The sequence below is a fragment of the Rhinoderma darwinii genome, chromosome 1 (assembly GCF_050947455.1).
Source record: "Rhinoderma darwinii isolate aRhiDar2 chromosome 1, aRhiDar2.hap1, whole genome shotgun sequence".
NCBI lineage: Eukaryota > Metazoa > Chordata > Amphibia > Anura > Rhinodermatidae > Rhinoderma > Rhinoderma darwinii.
The window spans coordinates 421,211,284-421,230,355 of NC_134687.1; the positions used below are offsets into that span (position 1 = coordinate 421,211,284).

The 19,072-nt window shown below is 42.0% G+C and overlaps 1 protein-coding gene across 1 annotated transcript in view; it reads left to right on the forward strand.

The window, feature by feature from the left end:
* P2RX2 (purinergic receptor P2X 2) overlaps positions 1-19,072 on the forward strand; it is a 90,244-nt gene that overhangs the window by 26,558 nt on the left and 44,614 nt on the right. Inside the window, exons 7-8 of the mRNA XM_075853339.1 lie at positions 1,413-1,545; positions 9,540-9,667. Coding sequence (XP_075709454.1) covers positions 1,413-1,545; positions 9,540-9,667 — 261 coding nt within the window. The remainder of the gene's footprint in view (positions 1-1,412; positions 1,546-9,539; positions 9,668-19,072) is intronic.

Consider the following 19,072-nt stretch of genomic DNA (forward strand, 5'->3'; position numbering starts at 1 on the left):
TGAAAAGATGCTGGAAGAGTGCCTGACGCCATCTGTCAAGCATGGTGGAGGTAATGTGATGGTCTGGGGTTGCTTTGGTGCTGGTAAAGTTGGAGATTTGTACAAGGTAAATGGGATTTTGAATAAGGAAGGCTATCACTCCATTTTGCAACGCCATGCCATACCCTGTGGACAGTGCTTGATTGGAGCCAATTTCATCCTACAACAGGACAATGACCTAAAGCACACCTCCAAATTATGCAAGAACTATTTAGGGAAGAAGCAGGCAGCTGGTATTCTATCTGTAATGGAGTGGCCAGCGCAGTCACCAGATCTCAACCCCATAGAGCTGTTGTGGGAGCAGCTTGACCGTATGGTACGCAATAAGTGCCGATCAAGCCAATCCAACTTGTGGGAGGGCCTTCTACTCATTTGATAAATATAAGTGTGAGTTTTCATGGAAAACACAAATATGTCTGGGTGACCCCAAACTTTTGAACGGTAGTGTATCTATATTTGTATTCATGTTATTCTTTTTAGGTCTTATCATCTCAGAGGTGGGACCCGCATCTATCTGACATTTATGACATATCCTGTGGATATGTCATAAATGTCCCTCGTGGGAAAACCCCTTTAAGGCTGCAAAGTTTATTAAGAATTACATAAAATCATAATAACATCTGAATATATAGAATAATGAATGAATAATAAAGAATAATTAATTAAAACCATGAATTCATCAGTTGAATAATCAATAACCAGTTAGCAGATAAAACAAGTCCACCCAGCAGTAGTTGGGAGACTACTCCAGTCTAATAAGCAACGCGACAAAGGGGAATATAGCAGTGAGGGTGGGCGGGGCGCTGGTCTTCAGGCTCTTCTTAAACTGCCCAGAACCACTGGCAACAGGGGATTAAATAATTACATTTTTCCCGCCATTCAGTCCAGCTAACCAATCAACTGTTGTCACTAAGGCTCAGTAGACAGATTAACCATAACCTGCTCATGCCAAAACACAGCTGACCCAAATATGACCTTTCAATCAGGTAAAACCACCTAAACAAAGGGGGGGGGGCATATACAGGGCAAGACTAAATACCAAACATTAAAGAAATGCATAATTAACTAAATTAAAATAAAGGAAATCAATTGGGGGAAAAAGGGGACTGGGCCACCATGTTGTCCCCCAAGCTAATCGCTCTGGGGGGCCATGTCATTCTGAAAAAAAGGGAAGTTGTTGTATGAGGTTTGAGGAAGCTCATGAAGATCTAATATAGTGTTAAATCAGCTGAATAAGGTATTCAAGAACAAACTATAATAATAGGATCAATATGGATTATCAATGGTTGGGTTACTTATAGCAAAATATGCAAAACCCTTGTGTTGTAAGCATGGAATCTCTCTGACCTACTGATCTATTTTTTGTCTCATAGGGGTAACATTGAGGGGGACAATGCCTTGAAGAACTGTACTTACCACTCTATTCGCTCTCCCTCATGCCCAATTTTCACGATGGACTTTATCATAAAAGAAGCTGGTGTTAACTTTACAGAAATTGCCTATAAGGTCAGCTTATATTTCAGGTGGAACACTGGTGGTAAATGAATGCAATGAATGTTAAAAAGAGCAGAATTCAGTTGACTTTCAAATCCAATGCTTAGATTTGAATGCAATTCCATCTGGTTACAGGCCACTAAGTGACAATAGATTGAAGTGATATTTTCCAGCCTCACGTGTTGTTCTTTCTCTCAATTTGAAGTTAAATCCAACATTGTTTAAAATTTAAACCTTTGGAGCACAGAACCCGACTACATTTCTGTGACTACTCCATACATCTTAATGAGGTTTGTAAAAATGAATGCACTTGCTGCAGAAACAAACCTATTCAGATGTATGGAGCAGATTTTCAATCATACAAAATACTGCAATAAATCTACCAATTGTGGAATATTGACGCAACAACTGAGCCAAAATATATTAGACTGAAATTTGTAATGGGTATGTCAACCGATACCCGCCCTCCAGTGATTTATCCAGGTCCAAATCATGTTTTATCAATATATAGAGAGAGGAATTAGACACACAGACGCCGCTGGTATGCTCAAATTACTCCTCTGAGGTTTATTGCCAAACTTAATTACAATAATATCATTCAAAAGTTGTGTAGGCTTGCGGTTAACCAATCAGAGGCAATGTGACAATATTTCAAATTCAGCCAATTACAGACATACGATACATTTCAAATGCATCATTATAATTCTTCACACATCAGGGTTTGCAGGTGGCTTATCTCTCTTGGCAAGAATATAATAGATCGTTCTTTTAAGATGGGGGAGACATACCCACATACATATGTGAATGTGTCTCTCTCTCCCATCTCACTCCCTCCCGTTTCCTTCTTTCCAAGCTTCGCATGGGAACCAAGGTCAATGATAAACATACAAACTTGTCTTATAGGAGCAATGACTTTCTTATTCACTACAAAAGAAACAGGATGGGGACTCCAGACAAGATCGCTGCTGCACAAAATGGATTAATTTAAACATTATTTGAATCACTTTGGAGCTGAACCTGACTACATTTTTGTGACTACTCCATACATCTTAATGAGGTTTGTAAAAATTAATGCACTTGCTGCAGAACCATCCCTATTCAGATGTATGGAGCAGATTTTCAGTCGTAGAAATTACTGCAACAAATCTACCAATTGTGGACATACTATTATTGTCAGAATTAAAAGGGTTTCCAGGCTTTTAAAATAATAATAATAATTTTATCTGTATATGGCATCGTTTACAGAAAAAAAAAACCAACAATACTCACCTTCTAATCCCCTGCCACTCTACAGTCCCCCATCAGTCAAAAAAAGACATGTTCAACCAGAGGAAGAGAAAGGATATGGATGAAGGGAAGGGGTAGGGTGACTTTTCGAGCTTTTGTTTCCCCTATTAGAGGAAGGCAAAAAAAAAACAACAAAACCTATACATAAATCTAAAAGAGAGAAATTTTCCTCCTGATCCCAAAAGGTGATCAGGCTGGATCAACCTTCAAACAAGAATTTTATACATTTATATAAGCACTGATGTTACTTGTTCTAAGAAGAATCTAAGTCTTTCTTGAAGTCATCAACTGTTTCTGCTAGAAACAGTTGCTGAGGTGACTATTCCAAAGATCCATTACAGTAAAAGAAGGTTTGTCGCCTTTAGAGATTGACGAAGGAAGTGTCCCCTTGTCCTTTGAGTGTATGTTACATGGAACAGCTTTTCACCATATGTTTTGTAGGGACCATTTATATATTTATAGAAATAATTAATGTCCCCCCTTAGTCGCATCTTTTCAAGACTAAATCAATTGAACTCTTTTAATCTTTCCTCATAACTTACGATTCTCCATGCCCCTTATTAGCTTCGTTGCTCTTCTTTGTATTTTTTCCAACTCCAGGGCATCCTTTCTATGAACTGGAGCCCAGAACTGAACTGTATATTCTAGATTAGGTCTCACTAATGCTTTGTAAAGTGGTAATATTACATCCCTGTCCCGTGAGTCCATGCCTCTTTTAATACACCACAATATCTTGCTGGCCTTAGAAGCAGCTGATAGACTGAATAAAAGTCAATTTACAAGTACACCCAGATCTCCCAGATTTACTGTGAAAGTGATTAGAATATGTTTAAAAGAATATGTTTAAAAGAATGACATTTTGTGTGGACTCCATCTTGTATGACTGGCGTCCATTTTGGATTGCTGGAATCCACCTTGTGGCCTGAAGGAGCCATTTTGAGATTAATAAGTCATGGTTGCTTTAAAGCTAATATATCTGTTAGCATTGTCTGAAACAATTCTGTGTTTTTCTTTAGTAAACTGCTGTATATTTTTTTAGTCATTCTTGGTATGGAGAATACAAATAAATATTGACCTATTTTTGTGTGATAAGGAGTCAATCATCCTTGAAGCCTAGGGAGAATGACCACGTTTACTATAAGAGAGGGGGTCAGTTTGACTCTTAGCCTTGGGTAAGAGTTTCATTTACTATGAGAGAGGGGGTAGTCTGACTCCTAACATCTATGACGTGGTATATTTTGGGAACTTATAGTTTTACATTTGAAACGCCTCCTGAGCCTATGATTGGTTTAGGACAAAACATATTGTCATGATATGCCATTGGCTAAATGAAATCCAAATTAACGTCATATTGTAAACATTGTAAATGATTGGCTGGAATCAAGCTGCTCCTACTTCAAAAGATATTATTGTAATGGTTTGATGAATAAACCAGGATTTTGAGTATACAAGCAATGAGTCTGTGTTTCTTCTCTCCGATATATCGATAAAACATGATTGGAGCCTGGATAAAATCACTGGAGGACGGGTATTGGTTGACATACCCATTACAAATTTCAGTCTAATATATTTTTGGGCCAGTGATTGCGTCAAGAAGTACCCAGATGCATAAGTTTACATTTATGCACATTGAACTTTATTTGCCAAGTGGATGCCCAAACACTCAGTGTTCAAATCGGCTTGTAATTTATGAACATCTTCTATAGACTGTACTCTACTCACTGGCGTAGCTATAGGGGTCGCAGCGGTCGCAATTGCGACCGGGCCCCGAAGCCAGGGGGGCCCACGGCCCCCCGCACCACATCAATAAAAAGTTACTATAGTAACTCGGGCCGCGGGCCCCTGTTACTATAGTAACATACTTTACTTACCTCCTTCGCAGCGGAGGTCCTGACGCAAGCGCTGTGCGCAGCGCATGACGTCACAACGCTATGCCGCCGCGCACAGCATCGAGACTACAGAACTCTCGCCGCGGCCGAAGAGGAAGGTAAGGTTTGCCCTGACTGGCGGGTCTGACTCCCGGGACCCGCCAATCAGCTGTTTTGAAGGGGCCGCAGCACTCGTACGAGAGCTGCTCCTCTTCATTCCGGTCACACTGTGAATCGGTGTCGGCGATTCACAGTGTGAGCGAGTAGTGAAATGAAGGGGAAGCAGCTCTCATACGAGTACTGCGGCCCCTTCAAAACAGCTGATTTGCGGGTCCCGGGCGACACATCAGCTATTGATGGCCTATCCTGTGGATAGGCCATCAATGTTTAGGGACTGCACAACCCCTAAGCCTACGATGTATCAGGCTTAGGGGGCCCATGAGACAGGATCACAGATTGTGTGATCCTGTCTGCTGGGCCCTGTATCTAAGCCAATCACATGGTAGGCTTAGATACATGGCCCATGCTTGATCCTGTCTGCTGGGCCCTGTATCTAAGCCTACCACACTGTAGGTTTAGATACAGGGCCCCAGCACACAGTAATCTTATACTGTATAAGATTACTGTCTGTGGGACCCTGTATCTAAGCCTTAGGGTATGTGCACAGACACTAATTACGTCCGTAATTGACGGACGTATTTCGGCCGCAAGTACCGGACCGAACACAGTGCAGGGAGCCGGGCTCCTAGCATCATACTTATGTACGATGCTAGGAGTCCCTGGCTCGCTGCAGGACAAGTGTCCCATACTGTAATCATGTTTTCAGTACGGGACAGTTGTCCTGCAGTGAGGCAGGGACTCCTAGCGTCGTACATAAGTATAATGCTAGGAGCCCGGCTCCCTGCACTGTGTTTGGTCCGGTACTTGCGGCCGAAATACGTCCGTCAATTACGGACGTAATTAGTGTGTGTGCACATACCCTAACACATGTGTTACTAATCATTTTTTGTGTGTTTTCTTACAGGTTCGGTCGTTGGACTACGGCGGATTCCAGGACTACTTCGATGACAGCTTTTTTTTTATTAATAAAATGGTTAATGAGGGTTGTGTGAGTTTTTTTTTTATTTCAATAAAATATTTTTTCTATGTCTTTGTGTTTTTTTTTAAAACTATATTACTACCGCCTTAGTAATGGCCGCCGGCTGATTGACAGCGTCCATTGCTAAGGCGGGGCTTAGTGTTAGCGGATGCAGAGGCTAACACTAACCCCCTTTATTACCCCGGTACCCACCGCCACCAGGGGTGCTGGGAAGAGCCGGGTACGATCCAGTACCTGACCATCTGTAGTGATGGTCGGCCACCGGGGTGGCCGCAGGCTGGTATTATCAGGAGGGGAAAGGCCAAAAACAGTGGCCCTTCCCATCCTGGTAATGCTGCCTGCTGCTGCTTTATTGTATCTGGCTGGTTATGAAAATGGGGGGGACCCCACGTCATTTAAAAAAATAAAAAATAATTGGAAAGAACGATGTGGGGTCCCCCCCCCAATTTTCAGAACCAGCCAGATACAACACAGCAGCAGCAGGCAGCATTACAAGGGTGGGAAGGGCCACTGTTTTTGGCCTTCCCCAGCCTAATGCTACCAGCCTGCGGCCACCCCGATGCCTGCCCGTCACTACAGATGGTCGGGTACTGGTTTGTACCCGGCTCTTCCCAGTACCCCTGGTGGCGGTGGGTACCGGGGTAATAATGGGGGTTAGTGTAGCCTCTGCACCGGCTAACATTAAGCCCGGTCTTAGTAATGGAGTTTGTCAATCAGCCAGCGGCCATTACTAAGGCGGTGATAATAAAGTTTAAAAAGATACAAGCACATAGAAAAAATATTTTATTGAAATAAAAAAACACAACCCTCATTAACCATTTTATTGAGAATAAAAAAAACGCCGTCATTGAAGTCCTCGTATCCGAAGTCCAACAACCGAACCTGTAAAAAAAACACAAACACAAAAATAATCAGTAACACATAAAGAAGCAAAATTATTATTCTTACCTATCCTGGGTCCAGCGCTGGAGCCGCAATGTCAGCGAGCTGGGCCCTGTATCTAATCCTATCATGTGTGATACAGTCTGCTGAGCTGTGTATCTAATCCAATCATGTATGATACTGTCTGCTGGGCCCTATATCTAATCCGATCATGTGTGATACTGTCTGCTGAGCCACTGTATCTAATCCTATCATGTGTGATACTGTCTGCTGAGCCACTGTATCTAATCCTATCATGTGTGGTACTGTCTGCTGAGCCACTGTATCTAATCCTATCATGTGTGATACTGTCTGCTGAGCCACTGTATCTAATCCTATCATGTGTGGTACTGTCTGTTGAGCCACTGTATCTAATCCTATCGTGTGTGGTACTGTCTGCTGAGCCACTGTATCTAATCCTATCATGTGTGATACTGTCTGCTGGGCCACTGTATCTAATCCTATCATGTGTGATACTGTCTGCTGAGCTGTGTATCTAATCCTATCATGTGTGATACTGCCTTCTAAGCCACTGTATCTAATCCTATCATGTGTGATACTGTCTGCTCAGCCACTGTATCTAATCCTATCCATAGTTTATAGGGTCGTAGTGCTATAGATATGCTATGCTGTCTCATATACACACTTTTTTTTGGGCCGGGCACATATGTATTGGGGCTATTTCCCGGACATTTTAAGCCCTGAGGGTATGTTCACACGGCAGCGTCTGTTACGGCTGAAATTACTGTGCTGTTTTCAGGAGAAAACAGCACCGTAATTTCGGCCGTAATGGCATGTGCAGGCGTCTTTTGCTGCGTCCATTATGGAAGTAACTGAAGCTGGTTTTCCATGGAGTCCATGGAAAACGGCTCCATTTACGTCTGAAGAAGTGACAGGCACTTTTTTACGCGCCGCCTTTTGACAGCGACGCGTAAAAAAAAATGACCGTCGGCACAGAACATCGTAAGACCCATTCAAATGAATGGGCAGATGTTTGCCGACGCTTTTGAGCCACATTTTCGGACGTAATTCAATGCTAAAACGCCCGAATTACGTCCGTAAATAGTGTGTGTGAACCCAGCCATAGTGACGCTCCCGGCTGCTAGTGCTGCATTGTTGGGTCACTTAGGAGACCCAGCGATGCAGCTGAAAGCGGACCGTCAGCCATGAGAAGTTTGCGGGGGGGGGGGCCCAGTAAGAATTTTTGCATCGGGGCCCATGAGCCTCTAGCTACGCCCCTGACTCTACTTCATAGCTTGGTGCGATTTGCAGAAATAGAAACCGTGCTATTAATCCCCTCTTCTATATCATTAATAAACAGGTGGAATAATAGCAGTCCCAGCACTGAACCTTAGGGTACACCACTTATAATTGGGGACCATTCAGAGTAGGAATCATTGACCACAACTCTCTAAATACCGTCTTTGAGACATTTTCAATCCTATTACAAACTATATTTTCTAAACCTATAGACCTTAATTTACCCATTAGGTGTCTATGAGGGACAGTGTCAAATGCCTTTGCAAAGTCTAAAAACACTATATCCACAGCGGCCCCTTAGGTCCAGGCTTCTTCTCGCCTCTTCATAAAAATAAATCCGGTTCCGTGTCAGTACGGGATGTCACAGCTCCAGCCAGTATAAACTGGAGACTGTTCGGGTACTGTCGATTGGCAGTACTGGAGCAGTAGGGGATAAAAAGTATTATTTTCTATAATCCCTTTGATTTCTTGCAGCAAATGTAAGCAAAGTTTGACTTTAGAGGAACAATTTTCTTCTTGCTGAGGAGGTAGAGCTGCAAAGGCTAGATGTTTAGATGGTTTGAATTTGGTGCCTTGTTGAATTGCCTGGGTAGGCGGTTGTTCTGGCAATTTTTAATTTTTTCATCTCTTTAAAAGGTTTTCAGGTAGGGAAGCTGATAACTGGAGTTTTCCCATTATTTACATTTAGCACATATCCATAGGTGATAAATGGTAGATCAGTGGGTATCCAACTGTAGGGACCCTCAACGATCTCTAGAAAAAGGAAACCATATCCCCTATTATTGCTGCTGTGTAATGCCATGGTGGGAAGGAGTTGTATAGAGTATTGGCCAATCATGTTCGGAGCTAGCTTTATACGAGTTTTTAGGAGATACGGAAACAGCAATGGGAATGCACTCTTCTGTTTCTTATCTTCCATAGACATACATGTCTATGGAGTGGGTTGTCCATACAGCACTTGCTTTATATAGATTCTCCGCACCATGGGAAAAAGAAAGGAGGACAGGATACCTATGTTTTGGAGATCTGCGGTGGTCCCAGCAGTTGGACTTCTACTTAACTAGCATTTAAAACTGCTCATATGAATAGGTGATACATGTTAATATTGGAAAAACCCCATTTAATCCTTAGAAGAAAAACACTGAACTGGAAACGCTCTTTACATATAACACAAGGATATTATGGGAAAATAGATTAGGTGCCTTAACTATGAACATGTGAAAAGGTCTGAAGAGGGCAAACCATGTGCTTGATGAATTAAGCACTGTTCACACTGCAAATGAATTTTATGCTTGCCGTATAAATTGGGAAGCTCTTTTAATGTATACACCGACATGCCCAAAGACTTAAAGAAAGTGTCCCTTTGGCATACTTTTTATTTAACTGTTTAAAAAAAACAGTGCTATTTAATAGTGGTGGTGGTGGGGGGGGGGGGGGGGGGGGTGTCCTGCAAAAAAAACAGCAATTTTGTGTATGTCCAGGGCAGTGCAATTTTACCGGAAGGTACATTAATGGTTGCCAACATTGATGCTTTAGTTAGTGCTAAACAGCTCTCTGTTTAATTTCTAAAGGGAGGAATCATTGGTGTGATCATTAACTGGAACTGTAATTTGGATTTACATCCCTCAAAGTGTCGTCCACAGTATTTATTCCGACGCCTTGACCTGCAGAACAATATTTCCACTGGCTATAACTACAGGTTAGTGTTTGATATTGAAGCTATAACAACTGTGTGTTTGCAGTATACAAGTGTATTAATTAGACCATCATTTAGAAAGGCCACATTTAAAACATCTTGCTTTTAAAATTAGTGGATGACGCACATTCACTTCTACAAATCTTGCATGCTTTACCTTATTTAATAGAAGTTCAATTTTTGACTGCTCCATTCATTGAAAATAATGGAAACTCTTCAGGAACTTGACTTAACCTATTAAAGTCAATGAGGTCTGTCTGGCGCCATTGTTGTCGGTTGGTGTGGCGGTACTGTCACTCAATTATTTTTGTTTCTCTGTTCCTATGACGGAACAAAAAACTGGGTAATGAACAGAGCCTAAGACATTAAAATAGCCGTGGTACGTTTCTTGTAGACGTTCCTAACATGTTCAGTGATTGCACAACCAGCGAGAAATTCCTTGCTTGTCGTTGATCCAATCTTTTATGATGGCCTTAAAATTATTGTTTGTCTGTGTTATATCTCATCGTGTGAACAGACATCTGCTAATTGTTAGCAGAGGAAACAGAAGGAAAGGAAAGCGATCTCAAAAGTTGTGAAAAAAACACGATTATAGTTACATATAAATGCATGTCTTTCAAACATTAACAACTCGCTATATCGTCGACGCTCGTTTTTACCAATTTATCTTCACGTGTAAAAGGAGCCTTAGAGATAGCAGGAAAATGTTTGTCTAGACTAGTACCACACTTCTAATTTGCTTAACAAAGCTTCCATTGTGCAAATTAACAGAAAAGGAGCATTAATAAATATTTTATTATTTTATTATTTAGGCAAAAAGTGGCACTTTAATATTCATTATAAATTATTAAATGGAGACTTACTAGACGAAAAATGCACCATGTATATTAAGAGGTGCACAACTAATATATTTTGCTATCCGTGCGACAGAAATAAAAATCTACGCCTTGTATGAGCAGGTGTAGATTTGTGCCATAACTTGCCCAGTTTCTGTTGTAAGTTATGATAAATGTGTCATTCCAATGGAGGCCCCGCCCCTTTGTTGAGAAAAGTAAAAAGTCGCACATTTTACCGCAGCTATGGCATGTGCCAAAATGTGGAATTTTTTTTAAGCCAGAAAAGTGGCAGAAATCTTTTGATATATTTCATCCAATGTCTTGCTCACACCCTGTATTGGCATTGTAAACATCAATGCATGGATACATTTAATATCCTAATCCATTTTCCACTCTTCTGTTGTTCATTTTTTTTTTGCCTTGTCTTTTCAGTACATTTTTCCTGTTCCAGTAAATACCAGTTCATGAATACTATGCCCTGCTTGTGTATGTATTATGCGGTAGCAGAATAATATACCTAATTGAAAAAACTACAATGGCAAAAAGGACCCGTTAAAAAAAAAAGTTTATTTTCTTCATGTGAAGACACAGTTGATGATTACAGAATGTGTCAGATTTTACAACAAAACCAAAATGAAGGAGAATCTATTTCAGACTATGTGGCTGAACTGAAGAGGCTGTCTGAACATTGCCAGTTTGAAGGGAGTCAGTGGCGTAGCTATAAGGGTCGCAATTCAAACCGGGCCCCTAAGCCTGGGGGGCCTATGGGCCCCCGTTGTCATACAGCAGGCTTGTCAAATACATTTTCTGTGCCGTGAAGCCGGCACTTCCTGGTTACGGTCACATGGTACACTTAGTGTACCATGTGACCGTGTTGTCACGTGACACGTCTTCCAGCCAGTGCAGTGGAAGAGCCGATGTGGAGGACTCCAGGTGAGCTGCAGAGTCTGTATTGTAATGTATTGTGTTGTGTTCTATTGTGTTGTCTTGTAATGTATTGTGTTGTCTTGTAATGTATTGTGTTGTATTGTGCTGTTAGCGGTGGAGAGGGTGGGGCCCGTTAAATTACAGCCCCCCCTCCTCTCTCCACCGCAAACTGCACAATACAACACAATACATTACAAACTGTGGGTCGCATCCCCCTGGGGGTTCGTGTGAAGACCTCCGGGGGGTCGCAAGTCACTCACTGAGGTCCCGGTTCCATTCAATGCTGGAGCAAGGAGCTGACATCTCATTGATTCTGCATTCACTGTGCCCTGAGCGGCTCGACGCAGGCGGGATGTAGCGACATCATCGCGCCGCGTCACTTATAGCATTATACTGCATGGGGGCTGATATGGGGGCATTACACTGTATGGGTAGCTCATATGGGGGGCATTATACTGTATGGGGAGCTCATATGGGGGGCATTATACTGTATGGGAAGCTCATATGGGGGGCATTTTACTGTATGGGGAGCTGATATGGGGGCATTATACTGTATGGGGAGCTCATATGGGGGGCATTATACTGTATGGGGAGCTCATATGGGGGGGGGCATTTTATTGTATGGGGAGCTGATATGGGGGCATTATACTGTATGGGAGCTGATATGGAGGGGCATTATATTGTATGGGGAGCTGATATGGGAGGCATTATACTGTATGGGGAGCTGATGCGGAGGGGCATTATACTGTATGGGAAGCTCATATGGGGGGCATTTTACTGTATGGGGAGCTGATATGGGGGCATTATACTGTATGGGGAGCTCATATGGGGGGCATTATACTGTATGGGGAGCTCATATGGGGGGGGCATTTTATTGTATGGGGAGCTGATATGGGGGCATTATACTGTATGGGAGCTGATATGGAGGGGCATTATATTGTATGGGGAGCTGATATGGGAGGCATTATACTGTATGGGGAGCTGATGCGGAGGGGCATTATACTGTATGGGAAGCTCATATGGGGTCATTGTACTGTATGGGGAGCTGATATGGGGGGGGCATTTTACTGTATGGGGAGCTGATATGTGGGCATTATACTGTATGGGGAGCTGATATGGGGGGCATTATACTGTATGGGGGCTGATATGGGAGGCATTATACTGTATGGGGAACTGATATGGAGGGACATTATACTGTATGGGAAGCTCATATGGGGGCATTGTACTGTATAGGGAGCTGATATGGGGGGCATTTTACTGTATGGGGAGCTGATATGGGGGGCATTATACTGTATGGGGGCTGATATGGGGGCTCTATACTGTATGGGGGCAGCTATGTGGGGCATTATACCGTGGGGGCTGATATGGGGAGCATTATATGGTATGGGGCTGGTATGGGGGGCATTATACGCTATGGGGCATTATACTGTATGGGGGCAGCTATGGGAGCATTATACTGTGTGGGGGTATTATACTATGGGAGCTGTTGGGCAAGGCGTCTGGGCATAGGCGCGCACAGGGGTCTGATGATGGTGGTGTTGGGGAGGGGTAGGGAGGCCCAAGCTGAATTCTTGCACCTGGGCCCATGAGCCTTTAGCTACGCCCCTGAAGGGAGTGTCAATGATGCGTTGCCTTGTGTGTGGGATTATGAAAGAAAGCATCTAGAAAAGTCTTCCTTCAGAGCCTGCTTTAACATAAGAGGGCATTGGAGATCGCCACATCAATGGAATCAGCAGAGAAAAATACACAGGAGTTACAGGAACAAATGTGAGCTTAACCCCTTCCCGACCACCCCACGTAGATTAACGGGCTACAGCGCTGGTCTTTGTGCCTGCAGCCCGTTAATCTACGTGTGCTCCTAACGAAGCGCACAGGCATTCCTTGCAGCCTGGCATTTGTCAGTCCTCGCCGCTACTAGTAGCTTTAGTACTGACAGAAGACATCGGGTGGGATCACAGCCGTGATCCCCAGCGAATCGATTGACCCCTTAAATGCGGTGGTCAATAGCGACCGCCGCATTTGAGGAGTTACAATAACTTCGGCACCCCGCTACGCCTAACAAAGGCCTCTGGCTCTGCCATCTACGGAAGGCGATTAGGTCCTGGTGAAACTGACAGGTGTAATACCCTGCAATACTTGGGTATTGCAGAGTATTATAACAACTATCCAACGGTGGGATCTTCAAGTCCCTAGTGGGACTAAAAAAAGTAAAAGTTCCAAGTAATAAAATTAAAAATTGCCCTTTTTCCCCATATAAAGTCCTTTATTATTAGAAAAAAATGAAAAAAATTAACTATTCATAATTGGTATCGACGCGTCCGTAATGACCTGAACTATAAAAATATAATGTTATTTATCCTGCACGTTGAACGGCGTAATTTTTTTAAATAAAAAAACAATACCAAAATCGCTATATTTAGTCACTTCAGCCCCAAAAAATTTAATAAATAAGGATCACAAAGTTGCATATACCCAAAAATAGTATAAATAAAAACTAAAGTTTGTTCCGCAAAAAACAAGCCCTCACACAGATTTCTTAATGGAAAAATAAAAAAGTTATGGTTCTTAGAATATGGTGACACAAAAACGAAATCCGTTTTTTAAAACTGTGATTGTATCGTGCAAACACCGTAAAACATAAAAAAAGATATACATATGGTATCGCCGTAATCACATCGACCAGCAGAATAAATTAAATATGTAATTTATTTATTTAGCCCACGGTGAACGCCGTAAAAAAAAGAATACAAAAAAACAAGAGAAGTTTTCACGGCCTAATTCCACTAAATTCAGCAAAAAAACTGGGGGGTCAAAATGCTCATTATACCCCTAGATAAATTATTTTAGGTCTGTCGTTTCCCAAATTCACTTTTGGGGGCGTTTCCACTTTTTTGGTATCTCAGGGGCTTTGCAAATGCGACATGGCACCCAAAAACCATGCCAGCAAACTTGAGCTCCAAAAGGCTTCCCTTCTGAGCTCTGCCGTGGGTACAAACAGCAGTTTATTACCACATATGGGGTATTGCCGTAATCAGGAGAAATTGCTTTTCAAATGTTGGAATGTTTTTTCTTCTTTATGCCTTGTAAAAATTTATAATTTCTATGTTTTATTGGAAAAAATTTAGATTTTAGTTTTCACGGTCTAATTCCGCTAAGTTTAGCAAAAAACCTGTGGGGTAAAAATGCTCAATATACCCCTCTATAAATTCCTTAAGGGGTGTAGTTTGCCAAATGGTGACTTTTTTGTGGGGGGGGGGGGTTTCCACTGTTTTGGCCCCACAAGACCTCTTCATTCCTGACATGGTGTATAAAATATATTGTAATAAAAAGGAGGTCCCAAAATCCAGTAGGTGCTTCTTTGTTTCTGAGGCCGGTGCGTCAGTCCGTTACCACACTAGGGCCACGTGTGGGATATTTCTCAAAACAGCAAAATCCGGGCAATAAATATTGAGTTGCGTTTCTCTGGTAAAACCTTCAGTGTTACAGCAAAAAAATTATTAAAATTGATTTTCGAAAAAAAGAAATAATTTATAAATTTCACCTCCAATTTGCTGTAATTCCTGTGAAACACCTGAAGGGTTAAGAAACTTTCTAAATGCTGTTTTGAAAGCTTTGATGGGTGCAGTTTTTAAAATTTGGCGACTTATGGGGGTTTCTAATATATAAGGCCCTTAAAGCCACTTTAGAACTGAACTGGTCCCTGAAAAAATAGGTTTTGGAAATTTTCTTGAAAATGTGCGAAATTGCTGCTAAAATTCTAAGCCTTGTAACGACCTAGAAAAATAAAAGGATGTTCAAAAAAATGATGCAAACATAACGTAGACATGGGAAATGTTGGATAGTAATACCAAACGAAATAGTTACTAGTTGTTTTACAAGCAGATACATTTAAATTGAAAAAAATGCTAATGTTTGCAAATTTTCTCAAAATGTTGGTGTTTTTCCCAAATAAATTTGGGACCAATTTTTTCCACTAACATAAAGTACAATATGTCACGAGAAAACAATCTCAGAATCGCTTGATAGGTAAAAGCATTCCGAAGTTATTACCACATAAAGTGACTCATGTCAGATTTGAAAAAATCGGCTGCGTCCACAAGGCCAAAACAGGCCTGAAGGGCTTAAATAATCTGACAGGAATATCTAAACAAAATGTGCCAAGGCAAAATTAACCCTGTTATCGTTGTGGAGGGAGCAGGAGCGGATTGAGAGTTTACAGTGGCCCTGGAAAAAAATCTAAAAGTGGCTTCATGTTGTGGGTGGGGCCAGCACAAGTAAGCGGAGTCAACAAAGCATTAGCTGTAGCCACATTGGTGTTAGGTCTAATAATGCAGCTATATTATTATTGTCAGCATTGGGCTGTGTTTACATCTGCATTGGACACTCTTACTTGGCTTTCACACAGTATTTCTATCAATATAATGTATCTGCTGATAAAGCTCCCAGGACACGAATTAAACGGTTTAAAAAAAACATATGACTCTGCTGTTCGTCCTCCATAGGCGCCCATGTTAAAAATAAAACACATACATATGCATGGAATAGCGCAACCTTCAAAGCTATTCCACGCAGCACAAAAAATCTACACATTTTTTCGCCTCTGTTGGGTGTATAGGGGTCTATGGATCCATTTATTGTACACTGCTAGAAATACCATTGTGTGAAAGAAACCTAAAGGAGGTTTTACACTGGACAATTATCGGGAAGACAAGCTTCATAGTTTTAAAAAACTGAAATATTATTGTTGTCGACAGCACATCTCCCTGTGGGTAGTTATGAAAAATGGGGTGACCCCACGTAGTTTTTTTTCTAATTATTAATTAATTTATTTTTTAAAAATGACATGGGGCCCCCCCCCCCCCCCCATTTTTCATAACCAGCCACATACAACATAGCAGCAGCAGGCTAGCATTACCTGAGTGGGAAAGGCCACGGTTTTTGGGCTTTCCGAGCCTATTAGTACCAGCCTGCGGCCGCCCCATTGACCGACCATCACTGCAGAGGGTCGGGTACTGGATCGTACCCCACTCTTCCCGGTACCCCTGGTGGTGGAGGGTACTGGGTTATTAATGGGGAGGTAGTGTTATCCTTTTCACCTACTAACACTAAGACCCTCCTTAGTAATGCATGCTGTCAAACAGACAGCGGCCATTACTAAAGCAGTAGTAATATAGTTAAGAAAAACTGACATTTAATAAAAATAAATTTTATTGAAATAAAAAATCCACACAACTCTTGTTAACCATTTTATTGAGAATAAAAAACACCATCATCGAAGGAGTCCTCAAATCCGAAGTAGTCCAACAACCGAATTTTTAAAGAAAACACAAAAATATAAATAATCAGTAACTGACGTCACTGCCCATATATGGATAGTGACATCAGGAGCAGTGCTGGAGTCCCCGAGCAGAGCGCTAGCTGATGCTCTGCTCTGCTCAGGGACTTCAGGGCAGGAATCCTTTTTAAAGGCCGTCACTCGGATGGTATCCAAGTAACAGCTGGTTTTTACACAGCCCCATTGAATTGTATGGGAGCCATGTGGCCGTGAGAACGGCCCGAAATAGGGCATGTTGTATTTTTTTACCGGGCGGTCAAAAAAATCAGCCGTGTGAATAGCCCCATTGAGGTTAACAGATTTTAATGCAGCTATGTGACGGCCGTAGAAAAAACATAAGCTGTTTCGGACTAACTGCATGTTCCCACTGTTTAAGAGACTAGGCTGCCTGCAAAGCCCCTGCAGTCCCCTCCCAGCTATGCCCCTGCGTAACACACAACACTCAGTCTGACAACACGCACATTATACACACACACACACGCACACACACACACACACACACACACACACACTCTAGTATATACACATACATCCATACACTTATGCACACACATAAGGGTTTATTCAGGCGTGATGTGCACTACAGTAGTCAAAACTATGAATGAAAACAGAAAAGCACCACGTGCTTTTCTGTTTACAAACATAAAAACTGAGTGTCATAATGATGCCAGCTGCATGAAAATCACGCAGCCACGCATCATATGCTGATGACACATGGACCTTTTGCAGACCTTTTGCGCGCACAAAACGCACACGCTCGTGTGAATCCGGCCTAATACACACACACTTCATATAACACTTACCTTTCTCAGGATTTTTTCTCTTGTATCTGGAGTCTTGAAGTTGCAGATACTGAAGGACGGAAAGCATCGGAAAACACACCAAAATACGGCCAAAAACGCCTCTCATTGATTTCAATGGGAAGCGGAGGCGGTTTTTTCCCGCGAGCGGTAAAACCGTCTCGCGGGAAAAAGAAGCGACATGCCCTATCTTCGGGCGTTTACATCTCTGACCTTCCAGTGACATCAATGGGAGGCAAAGAAAGCGTTTTTCGCTGCGTTTTTGCCCGCAGCGCTCAATGGCCATGGCCAAAAAATAGGGCAAACGGCGTGCAGGCACATCAAAATCTGCCTCAAAATTCCAGACAGAATTTTGAGGCAGAATTTTCTTCCTGCAAAAAACTCTGTGTGAACAGAGCCTAAAGGTCCTGCAATCACAGTGATATGTAGACTGTGGACCGGAAGCTCCTGCATACATCTAATATATGTACAAACATATCCACTACCAAAAATTTTTAATACTTAGGCAAACCTCTGTGGTGGAAAATTGTTCAGCAATATTGATTTGGTAGAAGCTTACTTACAGATGTAAATTGATGAAGATCCGAATGAATTCCTCACATTAATAAAGGGGTTATAAGGTTTTTATAATTGATGTCCTATCCTCAGGATAAGCCATTAATATTAGATTGGTGGGGGTCTGACTCCCGGCACCCCCACCGATCAGCCATTTGAAGGGGCCGCGCTGCTCGTACGAGCGCTACAGCCTCTTCATTGTTTACATGGTTTCCTTATCGTTCATACTTTGCACGCACCATTACATTTGTATTGCATCACTGTCCCATTCACTCAATTGGGACAGTAGTGCAATACGTTGCACAGCCGCTACAAATATAACGAGCGCCGCGGCCCCTTCAAACAGCTGATCGGCGGGGATGCCAAGAGTCAGACCGCCACTGTTCTAATATTGATTCCCTCCTATACAGACTGCTGTTTGGAGTTACCTCTGCTCCAGTCTGCAAAGAGCAATAAATCAGGTATTACAGGTATGTTTGTTTTTTTGGGGGATGTCATTCTTACTGGAGAAACCGATAAGATACAGTTAGGTCCAGAATTATTTGGACAGTGACACAAGTTTTGGCATTTTAGCCGTTTACCAAAATATATTAAATATACAGTTATATAATCAATATGGGCTTAAAGTGCAGACGTTTAGCTTTAATTTGAGGGTATTCACATCCTAATTTGAGAAAGGGTTTAGAAATTGCAGCTCTTTTTTTTTTTTTAATCAGTTCAAGTTTATTCAACAAACTCCACATCAGTACAGGTCATTATACAATTTTATACATTGTGAGAACATATCTCCAATGACCCAAGCATGTATTTAGAAATTACAGCTCTTTAATATGTAGCTCCCTCTTTTTCAAGGGACCAAAAGTAATTGGACAATTATCTCAAAAGCTATTTAATGGAGTGCATGGGCTATTCCCTCGTAAATTCATCATCAATTAAGCAGATAAAAGGTCTGGAG